Genomic DNA, 13,326 nt, shown 5'->3' on the forward strand with positions numbered 1-13,326 from the left:
AGTAATACTATTGGTCAACAACTCAGATTGTGAATCCAAACAACTCAGATGTTATAAAGGGGTCTTGGATTCGTTGTCTCTTTTTCTTTGTTCCTGACCTGTCGCTGGTGAGATACACTTCTCTCTTTCCTCCCCAAGGACTCTTGGGGGCATGGCCTTTCAAGCTATGACTTCTCTCTCTCTCCCCCTCTCTGATCGTGCCTAGAATAATGCCTTGTAATGGTTGTTAATGATTTGTAACTGAAGCTGTATGCATTGTATAATGTAACGTTCATTTTACAATGATATTAAATCTATTTTCCCTTAGAATTCCATTCTCAGACCTTTCTTGACCTTTCTATTACTGTAACTCATCAATAGTCTCTTGCACATTGCTAAATCATCTTTATGGAGTCAGATATTCCGTTTAATAGTCTTTGTTAACATACAAATGGCATAGTTTTATCACAGGTCGCTTGTGAGGTATATATATATATATATATAATATCATATGATAAGTATTACCCCACTACAGGTCCGACTGAGACAGCAGGAAAACAGATCTCACATCATTGTAACGGTTTTCATAAATGCACGAAGAACTCACGAACAGGAACGGACTACATCAAACGAACGAACAAACGAAACAGTCCCGTGTGGTGCACATACACAGACACGGAAGACAATCACCCACAAACAAACAGTGTGAACAGCCAACCTATATATGGTTCTCAATCAGAGGAAAACGTAAAACACCTGTCCCTGATTGAGAACCATATAAGGCTAATTACAAACGACCTAAACATAGAAACACAAAACATAGAATGCCCACCCCAACTCACGCCCTGACCAACTAAACACATACAAAAATAACATAAAACAGGTCAGGAACGTGACAGAACCCCCCCCTCAAGGTGCGAACTCCGGACGCACCACCAAAAGTCTAGGGGAGGGTCTGGGTGGGCATCTGTCCACGGTGGCGGCTCAGGCTCTGGGCGTGGTTCCCATCCCACCATAATAAATCCCCGCTTCTTTATCCCCCTCACAATGACCACCCTCCAAATAACCCCACCTAAATTAAGGGGCATCACCAGGATAAGGAGCAGCACCGGAATGAGGGGCAACACCGGAATGAGGGGCAACACCAGAATGAGGGGCAACACCAGAATGAGGGGCAACACCAGAATGAGGGGCAACACCAGAATGACTGGCGGATCCTGGCTGGCTGGCTCTGGCGGATCCTGGCTGGCTGGCTCTGGCGGATCCTGGCTGGCTGGCTCTGGCGGATCCTGGCTGGCTGGCTCTGGCGGATCCTGGCTGGATGATGGCTTAATGCTGGATGACGGCTCTGGCTGGTCATGGCTGGATGACGGCTCTGGCTGGTCATGGCTGGATGACGGCTCTGGCTGGTCATGGCTCGCTGACGGCTCTGGCTGGTCATGGCTCGCTGACGGCTCTGGCTGGTCATGGCTCGCTGACGGCTCTGGCTGGTCATGGCTCGCTGACGGCTCTGGCTGGTCATGGCTCGCTGACGGCTCTGGCTGGTCATGGCTCGCTGACGGCTCTGGCTGGTCATGGCTCGCTGACGGCTCTGGCTGATCCTGTCTGGCGGAAGGCTCTGGCTGATCCTGTCTGGCGGAAGGCTCTGGCTGATCCTGTCTGGCGGAAGGCTCTGGCTGATCCTGTCTGGCGGAAGGCTCTGGCTGATCCTGTCTGGCGGAAGGCTTTGGCTGCTCCTGTCTGGCGGAAGGCTCTAGCGGCTCCTGTCGGGCGGAAGGCTCTAGCGGCTCCTGTCTGGCGGAAGGCTCTAGCGGCTCCTGTCTGGCGGACGGCTCTGTAGGCTCATGGCAGACGGGCGGCTTTGCAGGCTCATGGCAGACGGGCGGCTTTGAAGGCTCAGTACCGACGGGCGGCTTTGAAGGCTCAATACAGACGGGCAGTTCATGCGGCGCTTGGCAGACGGACAGTTCAGACGGCGTTGGGCAGACGGACAGTTCAGGCGCCGTTGGGCAGACGGGCAGTTCAGGCGCCGCTGGGCAGACGGCAGACTCTGGCCGGCTGAGACGCACTGTAGGCCTGGTGCGTGGTACCGGAACTGGAGGTACCGGGCTAAAGACACGCACCTTCAGGCTAGTGCGGGGAACAACAACAGGGCACACTGGACTCTCAAGGCGTACTATAGGCCTGGTGCGTGGTACCGGCACTGGTGGTACCGGGCTGAGGGCACGCACATCAGGGCGAGTACGGGGAGAAGGAACAGTGCGTACAGGGCTCTGGAGACGCCCTGGAAGCCTGGTGCGTGGTGCCGGAACTGGAGGTACCGGGCTAAGGACACGCACCTTCAGGCTAGTGCGGGGAACAACAACAGGACACACTGGACTCTCGATGCGCACTATAGGCCTGGTGCGTGGTACCGGAACTGGAGGTACCGGGCTGAGGGCACGCACCTCAGGGCGAGTGCGGGGAGAAGGAACAGTGCGCACAGGGCTCTGGAGACGCACAGGAGGCTTGGTGCGTGGTGTAGGCACTGGTGGTACTGGGCTGGAGCGGGGAGGTGGCGCCGGAAATACCGGACCGTGCAGGCGTACTGGCTCCCTTGAGCACTGAGCCTGCCCAACCTTACCTGGTTGTATGCTCCCCGTCGCCTGACCAGTGCGGGGAGGTGGAATAACCCGCACCGGGCTATGTAGGCGAACCGGGGACACCATGCGTAAGGCTGGTGCCATGTAAGCCGGCCCGAGGAGATGCACTGGTGGCCAGATGTGTAGAGCCGGCTTCATGACATCCGGCTCAACGCTCAATCTAGCCCGGCCGATACGTGGAGCTGGAATGTACCGAACCGGGCTATGCACACGTACAGGAGACACCATGCGCTCTACTGCGTAACACGGTGTCTGCCCGTACTCTCGCTCTCCACGGTAAGTACAGGGAGTGGGCGCAGGTCTCCTACCTGACTTCGCCACTCTCCCTTCTAGCCCCCCCCCAAGACATTTTTGGGGTTTACTCACAGGCTTCCAGCCACGTCTCCTTGCTGCCTCCTCAAACCACCGCTCCTGGGCTTTAGCTGCCTCCCTCTCTTCAACAGAGCGGCGATATTCCCCTGTCTGAGCCCAGGGTCCTTTTCCGTCCAATATTTCCTCCCATGTCCACGAGTCCTGGTTTCTTTGTTGCGCTCTCCCACGCCGCTTGGTCTTTGGTTGGTGGGTGATTCTGTAACGGTTTTCATAAATGCACGAAGAACTCACGAACAGGAACGGACTACATCAAACGAACGAACAAACGAAACAGTCCCGTGTGGTGCACATACACAGACACGGAAGACAATCACCCACAAACAAACAGTGTGAACAGCCAACCTATATATGGTTCTCAATCAGAGGAAAACGTAAAACACCTGTCCCTGATTGAGAACCATATAAGGCTAATTACAAACGACCTAAACATAGAAACACAAAACATAGAATGCCCACCCCAACTCACGCCCTGACCAACTAAACACATACAAAAATAACATAAAACAGGTCAGGAACGTGACAATCATCTAAGTCCCAAATGACACCCTATTCCCTTAATAGTACATGACTTCTGACCAGAGCACTAGTGCACTAAATATGGAATAGGGTGCCACTTTGGGACTCAGACATCATTACCTCATCTGGTATTTAAGGCAACTTGCGGGGTCACGTGACAAACTGCTCATAGATGGCTATCAATTCTCTTTACTCATCTATAATTCAGTGCATTACATTACTATGTCTTTCCTCTGTCTCCCTTCCTCTGTTCCTTTGTCTCTCCTCCCCCCCAGATCCACCCAACACGAGAGACGATCTGCACAAAATAGAATTGCTGAATATCACATTACATTCTTTGTCTATTATTGGAAGCCAAGGAGAGAGGGATGATTGACAGGCCAGGCTGAGTGGCTGGCCTTGATTTGCAAAACTAAGCTCCTCATTGAGGAAAATCCCTGCCAGTCAAACAACAGGATAGGAAATCTCAACATGGCTGTTAAGACATTTTGAAAGGCTTTTCTTTTGTTTTGATATTTCAGAAAGTATGATTGCCATGACGATTAAAAAAAAAATCTGTTCAAGCATTTCATCATTAACCATCTTAGTTGTGTGTCTACATTGCTGTGGTACTGCGATAGTTCTGCTTCTACAATATAATATTATATTGGGATTAAGAGCAGTGGTCTAGTGGAGGATAACCACATGTAAATGCAGTTTACCCACTTTTTTTTTGCTCAACAGTTTACCCAACCTTCGCAGAAAAATGCATTGAAGTATCACCCACCTAACATTTTACCACTAAATCCCTGATGAGACTATGTTACTGGGACGCATATACACCATTTCAAATATCCCAAATGCTTCCACTAATTCCATCTCTGTGTTTGTGCATTTTGTTCTACTTGATTGGGTCTAATTAGATTGTGTTGATTCTAGCCTCTCTCCCTCCAGACAGAAGATCTTGGCTGGTAGCCCAGTGGACTGTCTCCTGCTCTCTGGCTGACTACTTCTGGCTAATGTTTCTACAACTCTCTCTCAATTCAATTTCAATTTATGCCATCAAAAGGAACATAAAATTCGACATACCAATTAGGATCTGGCAAAAAAATACTTGAATCAGGGGTCTGTGTAATCTGAGTGATATATGTGTCTCTAATATGGTCATACATTTGGCAGGAGGTTAGGAAGTCCACCTAATTTCCACCTAATTTTGTGGGAAGTGTGCACATAGCCTGTCTTCCCTTGAGAGCCAGGTCTGCCTTCGGCGGCCTTTCTCAATAGCAAGGCTATGCTCACTGAGTCTGTACATAGTCAAAGAGTTCCTTAATTTTGGGTCAGTCACAGTGGGCAGGTATTCTGCCACTGTGTACTCTCTGTTTAGGGCTAAATAGCATTCTAGTCTGATCTGTTTTTTTGTAAATTCTTTCCAATGTGTCAAGTAATTATCTTTTTGTTTTCTCATGATTTGCTTGGGTCTAATTGTGCTGCTGTCCTGGGACTCTGTGGGGTCTGTTTGTGTTTGTGAACAAAGCCCCAGGACCAGCTTGCTTAGGGGATTAAGGGACTCTTCTCCAGGTTCATCTCTCTGTAGGTGATGGCTTGGTTATGGAAGGTTTGGGAATTGCTTCTTTTTAGGTGGTTGTAGAATTTAACGTCTCTTTTCTGGATTTCGATAATTAGCGGGTATCGGCCTAATTTATGCCTTATTTGGTGTTTTACATTGTACACGGAGGATATCGCTATGTCTGCACATTGACCCTGGCTTCTCTGGCTCATGGTGGGCTTGTGTTTGGGCTTTATGTCCTAGTAGTTCTCAGTAAAAAGCTATAGTAAAAACCTCAGTTGGCAAAGTGCCCCTGTAGGTCTACTCTAAGCCCTTAGATCGCATTATCTACTTAGCTAACATATGGAATTGTTTTAAGAGGGTCATAAAATTGATCATTCAGGCATTTGATTTGGAATTTTAGGACCCCTGTAGGTATAAACAAATATAGATTTAAAAAATGATTTGATGAAACATTGAATTTTGCCTTTACTGCTGTACCCCATATAAACACATTGAATAACACATTCACAGAAGGCAAAATAGAAAGTAAAAAAAAGAAATAATAAGCAACAAGGTTTTGAAGTGTCTGTCCTTATATCTGAAAGATAAGAAAATATTTTATGTTTTGTCACATTATTTTTGGCACATTTGACCCCCTATGCACTTTTTGTAATTTCTACAGCCCAGTACTGGGTTAAATTCAGATGACTCCCCTGAAGCTTGTGTGTGTAGTAGAGCAAAACAACTGACACCTTCGTGTTTGTGAGAGTCTCCTTTCGATTTTGGTGACATAGCTCCAACAGTTTGGTCTGGACAGTCTGTTTTGTGAGAAGACCTCTTTGAAATATGACTTTGTAGCTCAAACGGTTTGGGTTCTACAGCTGATTTTGTGATGACTTTCTTATCCGGATCCTTTCATGTAAAAAAAAAAGCTGCTTTCTTTCACAAGCCCCATGTTATGGAATGGGCGCAAACTTTATATCTCGGCTGACAGCGGAAAGAGGGGATTGCCCTGTATACACTACAAGATGGTCTCTAGCATAAACACACAGGTAGCTATACAATATTCAAAATGACGTCACTCTAGGGGGCTATAAAGACTGGTTCAGTTCAGTTCAATATTCATGACACACACACACACACACACACACACACACACACACACACACACACACACACACACACACACACACACACACACACACACACACACACACACACACACACACTGTGGGAGCTGCTGGAAGCAATACTTCGCATTATATTCATCTGCCGTATAATTTCTGATGGATGCTTTTAATACAGTTTTCAACAGGCCTATCAACGAAAACCTGCAAAGAATCCATATAATTTCTTTATTTGATATCTCCCTCACTATAATTTAAAGCCAGAGGGAAAATTACATCAGTCAGTCTTGCGATATTCTTTTCCAGAGGAAAGCAATAAACATTGAATATAATAAGGTCCAACTCGTTCATTTTAAACTGGCAGTTGCTGATACATTCAGTTGCTGATACAGCATATTTGGCAATGACTCAATACTCTTATTTCAACATACAGTACCAGCCAAACGTTTGGACACACCGACTCATTCAAGGGTTTTTCTTTATTTGTACTATTCTCTTAGTGAAGACATCAAAACTATGAAATAGCACATATGGAATCATGTAGTAACCAAGCAAGGGTTTTATATTTGAAAATCTTCAAAGTAGCCACCCTTTGCCTTGATGACAGATTTGCACACTCTTGGCATTCTCTCAACCAGCATTTCAATAAACAGGTGCGCAGTGGTCTAGCTGTGCCACCAGAGACTCTGGGTTCGCGCCCAGGCTCTGTCGCAGCCGGCCCTGACCGGGAGGTCCGTGGGGCGACGCACAATTGGCCTAGCGTCGTCTGGGTTAGGGAGGGTTAGGGAGGGTTTGGCCGGTAGGGATATCCTTGTCTCATCGCGCACCAGCGACTCCTGTGGCGGGCCGGGCGCAGTGCACACTAACCAAGGTCGCCAGGTGCACGGTGTTTCCTCCGACACATTGGTGCGGCTGGCTTCCGGGTTGGATGCGCGCTGTGTTAAGAAGCAGTGCGGCTTGGTTGGGTTGTGTTTCGGAGGATGCATGGCTTTCGACCTTCGTCTCTCCTGAGCCCGTACGGGAGTTGTAGCGATGAGACAAGATAGTAACTACTAACAATTGGATACCACGAAATTGGGGAGAAAAAGGGGGTAAAATAAAAAAAATAAAAAAAATAAAAGTTAATTTGTGGAATTTCTTTAATTCTTAATGCATTTGAGCCAATCAGTTATGTTGTGACAAGGCAGGTTTGTATACAGAAGATAGTCATATTTGGTAAAAGACCAAGTCCATAATATGGAAAGAACAGCTCAAGTAAGCTAAGAGAAATGACAGTCCATCAGTCAATCCTGAAAATGTCAAGACCTTAAGTTTCTTCAAGTGCAGTTACAAAAACCATCAAGCACTATGATGAAACTGGCTCTCTCGCCACAGGAAAGGAAGACCCAGAGTTACGTCTGCTGCAGAGGATAAGTTCATTAGTTACCAGCCTCAGAAATTGCAGCTCAAATATATGCTTTACAGAGTTCAAGTAACAGACACATCTCAACATCAACTGTTCAGAGGAGACTGGGTGAATCAGGCCTTCATGGTCAAATTGCTGCAAAGAAACCACTACTAAAGGACACCAATAATAAGAAGAGACCTGCTTGGGCCAAGAAACACGAGCAATGGACATTAGACCGGTGTAAATCTGTCCTTTGGTCTGCTGTATTCCAAATTCGAGATTTTTAGTTCCATCCGGCGTGTCTTTGTGAGATGCAGAGTAGGTGAATGGATTATCTCTGCATGTGTGGTTCCCATCGTGAACCATGGAGGAGGAGGTGTGATGGTATGGGGGTGCTTTGCTGGTGACACTGTCAGTGATTTATTTATCATTCAAGGCACACTTAACCAGCATGTCTACCACACCATTGTGCAACGATATGCCATTCCATCTGGATATTAGTGGGACTATCATTTGTTTTTCAACAGGACATTGACCAAAAACAGACCTCCAGGCTGTGTAAGGGCTATTTGACTAAGAAGAAGGGTGATGGAGTGCTGCATCAGATGACCTGGCCTCCACAATCACCCGACCTCAACCCAATTGAGATGATTTGGGATGATTTGGACCGCAGAGTGAAGGAAAAGCAGCCAACAAGTGCTCAGCATATGCGGGAACTCCTTCAAGACTGTTGGAAAAGCATTCCAAGTGAAGCTGGTTGAGAAAATGCCAAGAGTGTGCAAAGCTGTCATCAAGGCAAAGGATGGCTACTTTGAAGACTCAAAAATCTATTTTGATTGTTTAATACTTTTTTGGTTACTACATGATTCTATATGTGTTATTTCATAGTTTTGCTGTCTTCACTATTATTCTACAATGTAGAAAATAGTAAAACAAAAGAATAACCCTTGAATGAGTATGTGTGTCCAAACGTTGACTGGTACTATAGGTGGTTAAAAAAAGGATTCCCGATAAGATATGTTGAGTGTCTAACCTCTGGGAACCCATTCTCATTTCATTTGAACACAACAGCACACCCATTCATTGTCTATCTGTCCGTTAGATAACTGGGAATCTATCCATAAGTGACTAATCACAGTGAAACAGCTGGTTATCTCCTTGTGGGCCTGTTAATGGCAGTAACAGATGATTGTATTACTGCAACAGATAATGTATCTGATCCAACTGCTCTGCTGAACGGACCAATGTCATCAGCCACACTGCTCTCTCTCTCTATAAACACAAGGTAAAGCCAGAATAAGTTGGGCCTATAATTAGTCTAAACCAAACTATGACACTGCCCCGTGTGTGTGTGATACAGTATATAATTGTTTTGATATAAACTGATTGTACAAAACGTTAAGAACACCCCCCTTTGCCCCTCAGAACAGCCTTAATTTGTCGAGGCATGGACTCTACAGGGTGTCTAAAGCGTTCCACATGGATGCCGTCTCATGTTGACTTCAAAGCTTCCCACAGTTGTGTTAAATTGGCTGGATGTCCTTTGGGTGGTGGACCATCTTTGATTCACAGGGGAAATTGTTGAGTGTGAAAAACCCAGTAGCGTTGCAGTTCACACAAACTGGTGTGCCTGGCACCTATTATCATACCCAATTCAAAGGCACTTACTGTCGATCTTTTGTCTTTCCCATTCACCCTCTGAATGGCACACATACACAATACATGTCTCGATTGTCTCAAGGTTTAAAAATCCTCCTTGAACCTGTCTCCTCCACTTCATCTACAGTAATTGAAGTGGATTGAAGTGGTCATAGCTTTCACCTGGATTCACCTGGTGAATGTTCTGGATGTTCTGGATGTTTTGTATACTCAGTGTAGATAAAAATGACCTGGACATCAGTGACCATGTGGAATGGACGGACGGACGGACGGACGGACGGACGGACGGACGGACGGACGGACGGACGGACGGACGGACGGACGGACGGACGGACGGACAGACAGACAGACAGACAGACAGACAGACAGACAGACAGACAGACAGACAGACAGACAGGTCTCGGAGACATATAGATGGTTATGAAGTTCAATCAATGCAGAATCAGACTAACAGGAATGAACATTATAGCAGAACTATGCACAGGATTCAGCCATCTTCTGCAGTTACAATACATTCCTTTGTGCTGGGCTGATTAGCAGCAAGTGCCAAGGTCGAATCTACCCACTGTTTTGAAGATGTCCTCTGGGACATGTCTGAAAAGGGCCTGTAGTATGTTTGAATCAATAACAGCCTCTCCACAGGAAACTAAAGAAGAGCCATTACATTAGCAAGGGGGTTGAATTAGGAGCTGTGTAGAAATAGAGTGCACATGAAAGTCGCTGCAAAGCAAATTGGAGTAAATTAATAAACACCGTTTTTACTTGACTGTTGTAATAGACGGCCTCAAAGAAAAGCATAGGCCCACTAAATAAATCACTGGCCCCTGCGTTACGCTCATACGACTGTACGTGCGTTTTCTGTCCGCAAGGTGGCATTGCCTGACTTGAAAGCAGGTAGGCGGGGAGGGCTGCATGGGGTCCAACCATCCCGCGTTTCATTAGGCTACCGTAGCCTAATCAAGTGGTTGTTTTTTGGTAATGATCCTCTCCGCAGGCCTACCTCTCCTCAAGGAATACTGTTTTTGAATGACATATATATTTAATTTGAATATTTAAAAAAGATCTGCTGATAAATTATATGAATACCCCCCCCCTCTCTCTCTTGCACACACACACACACACACACACACACACAGTCTCTCGCTAGCTCTCAGTGTGGGCATGTCTGTTCAGGAGACAGTCTACCCCGAGCGCACTCTCACTTTAATCGAAAGCGGAGGGATCAGCGAGTGAATATCCATCACCTCCTTATGGCACACCAACCCATCATATCTTTCTTTTGGGAAAATGTTCAACTAAAGCCTGTGAGAGTAGGTTAAAAGCTTTTGTAAAGAGTGCACTGTTTAGAGGAGGATACCCAGATCCATGCGCAGCGCGTTATTGGCCATGGAGACCTTTACGCACTACAGATAACAAGTCTTTGTGAAACAAAGACAACAAAGTAATGGATCAAAACTGCAAGTGATTTTTTTCACACTCTGATAAAGTTATGGCCGCGCTACGGAGGAAATTTGGGGAGGACTATCAGGTAGTGAATACAAACCGAGACACCGCCGCTTTTACTGCACCTGTCAAAAAGAAACGCCAGCGGTTCGTGGAGAAGAACGGTCGTTGCAACGTGCAGCACGGGAACCTCGGCGGGGAGACCAGCCGATACATCTCCGACCTCTTCACCACCTTGGTGGACCTCAAGTGGCGATGGAACTTACTTATCTTTGTTCTGACCTATACAGTAGCATGGCTGGTCATGGCTTCTATGTGGTGGATCATCGCCTACATCAGAGGGGACATAAACCATGGCCACGACTCGTCCTACACCCCCTGCGTTGCCAACGTTTACAACTTCCCCTCCGCGTTCCTATTCTTCATAGAGACCGAGGCCACCATCGGCTACGGCTACCGTTACATAACGGAGAAATGTCCAGAGGGCATCATTCTCTTCTTGTTCCAGTCGCTGCTGGGGTCTATCGTGGACGCCTTTCTGATCGGCTGCATGTTCATTAAAATGTCCCAGCCCAAGAAGCGCGCAGAGACGCTTATGTTTAGCCAGGACTCAGTGATCTCGCAGCGCGACGGGAAACTGTGCCTCATGTTCCGCGTGGGCAACCTGCGAAACAGCCATATGGTGTCCGCGCAGATCAGATGCAAACTCATAAAGGTAAACAAGCACCACCGGGGTATTTAGGCAACTGTTCATAAAATGACCCACGGTGATAATTCTCTACTAAAAGCCTTTAGCGGCAGGGGAAAATTAAACTCCCAGGCATAAAATGCCAAGATGTTGTGTGCTAATGTCATATTTAATGTGCGTAACTAATGATCATGTATTATATTCGCATTCATTATTTCACATAGCCTATACAGTATGTGCTTCTCCATCACCCCGTCTGCATTTGGGGTCCTAAAATGCTGTGACAAACAATCAATTCAACCTGAAAGTGGCAAACAAACAGCACAAGAAAATGTAATACACTTAATCACGTTGAATAGAGTAAACCTATAGGAGTCTCTCTGCACTATGATAGCAGTTGCATATCTGTCACGTTCCTGACCTGTTTTCTGTTAGTTTTTGTATGTGTTAGTTGGTCAGGACGTGAGTTTGGGTGGGCAGTCTATGTTTTCTGTTTCTATGTTGGTTAATGGGTACCTGATATGGCTCTCAATTAGAGGCAGGTGTTTTTCATTTCCTCTGATTGAGAGTCATATTAAGGTAGGTGTTTTCACACTGTTTGTTTGTGGGTGGTTGTTTCCTGTGTCAGTGTGTGTTGCACCATACGGGACTGTCTAGGTTTGTTTGTACGTTCGTTCTTTTATGTAGTCAGTTTTCCTGTTCATGCGTTCTTCGTGTTTAATGTAAGTTCGTCGTCCAGGTCTGTCTACTCCGTTTGTTGTTTTGTTAGTTTATAGTGAAGTTCGTGTTTTCGTCTTTTCTTTAAATAAATTATGTCAACTCAAGACGCTGCATTTTGGTTTAATCCCTGCTCCTCCTCTTCGGATGAAGAGGAGGAGGAAAGCCGTGACAGAACCACCCACCTCTCCAGAACCAAGCAGCGCAAGTTCGAGCAGTGGCCAAGAGATCAGGACTCATGGACTTGGGAGGAAGTATTAGAGGGAAAAGGACACTGGGCGCACATTGGGGAATAACGCCGCGCTCGTGAGGAGATGGAGGCAGCGAGAGCCCAACAGCGGTGGTATGAGGAGGCAGCTAGGAGACGTGGCTGGAAACCGGAGAATGAAGCTCAAAACCGGATTTATGAAGGTACCCGGCTAGCAAGGAAGCCCGTGAAGAAACCCCAAAAATTTCTTGGGGGGGGGGCTAAGAGGTAGTGGGCCAAGGGCAGGTAGGAGACCTGCGCCCACTTCCCAGGCTAACCGTGGAGAGCGGGAGTACGGGCAGACGCTGTGTTACGCAGTAGAGCGCACGGTGTCTCCTGTACGTGTTCATAGCCCGGTGCGGGTTATTCCACCTCCCCGCACTGGTAGGGCTAGATTGGGCATTGAGCCAGGTGCCATGATGCCGGCTCAACGCGTCTGGTCTCCAGTGCGTCTCCTCGGACCGGCTTACATGGCACCAGCCTTACGCATGGTGTCCCCGGTTCGCCTACATAGCCCGGTGCGGGTTATTCCACCTCCCCGCACTGGTCGGGCGACGGGGAGCATTCAACCAGGTAAGGTTGGGCAGGCTCAATGCTCAAGGGAGCCAGTACGCTTGCACGGTCCGGTATTACCGGCGCTACCTCCCCGCCCCAGCCCAGTACCACCAGTGCCTACACTACGCACCAGGCTTCCAGTGCGTTTTCAGAGCCCTGTTCCTCCTCCACGCACTCTTCCTATGGTGCGTGTCTCCAGCCCAGTGCCTCCAGTTCCGGCACCACGCACTAAGCCACCTGTGCGTCTCCAGAGCCCTGTACACACTGTTCCTTCTCCCCGTACTCGTCCTGATGTGCGTGCCCTCAGCCCGGTGCCACCAGTGCCGGTACCACGCACCAGGCAAATAGTACGCTTTGAGAGTCCAGTGTGCCCTGTCCCTGCTCCCCGCACTAGGCTTGAAGTGCGTGTCTCCAGTCCGGTGCCTCCAGTTCCGGCACCACGCACCAGGCCTACAGTGCGTCTCAG

General features: G+C 47.5%; 1 protein-coding gene across 1 annotated transcript in view; it reads left to right on the forward strand.

Moving 5' to 3' along the window:
• Positions 1–10,699: 10,699 nt before the first annotated feature.
• LOC120035208 (G protein-activated inward rectifier potassium channel 1-like) overlaps positions 10,700–13,326 on the forward strand; it is a 32,840-nt gene continuing 30,213 nt past the window's right edge. The window contains exon 1 of the mRNA XM_038982022.1: positions 10,700–11,368. Within this exon, the coding sequence (XP_038837950.1) occupies positions 10,700–11,368 (669 nt within the window). The remainder of the gene's footprint in view (positions 11,369–13,326) is intronic.

This window comes from Salvelinus namaycush, chromosome 3, assembly GCF_016432855.1.
Source record: "Salvelinus namaycush isolate Seneca chromosome 3, SaNama_1.0, whole genome shotgun sequence".
Taxonomy (NCBI): Eukaryota; Metazoa; Chordata; class Actinopteri; order Salmoniformes; family Salmonidae; genus Salvelinus; species Salvelinus namaycush.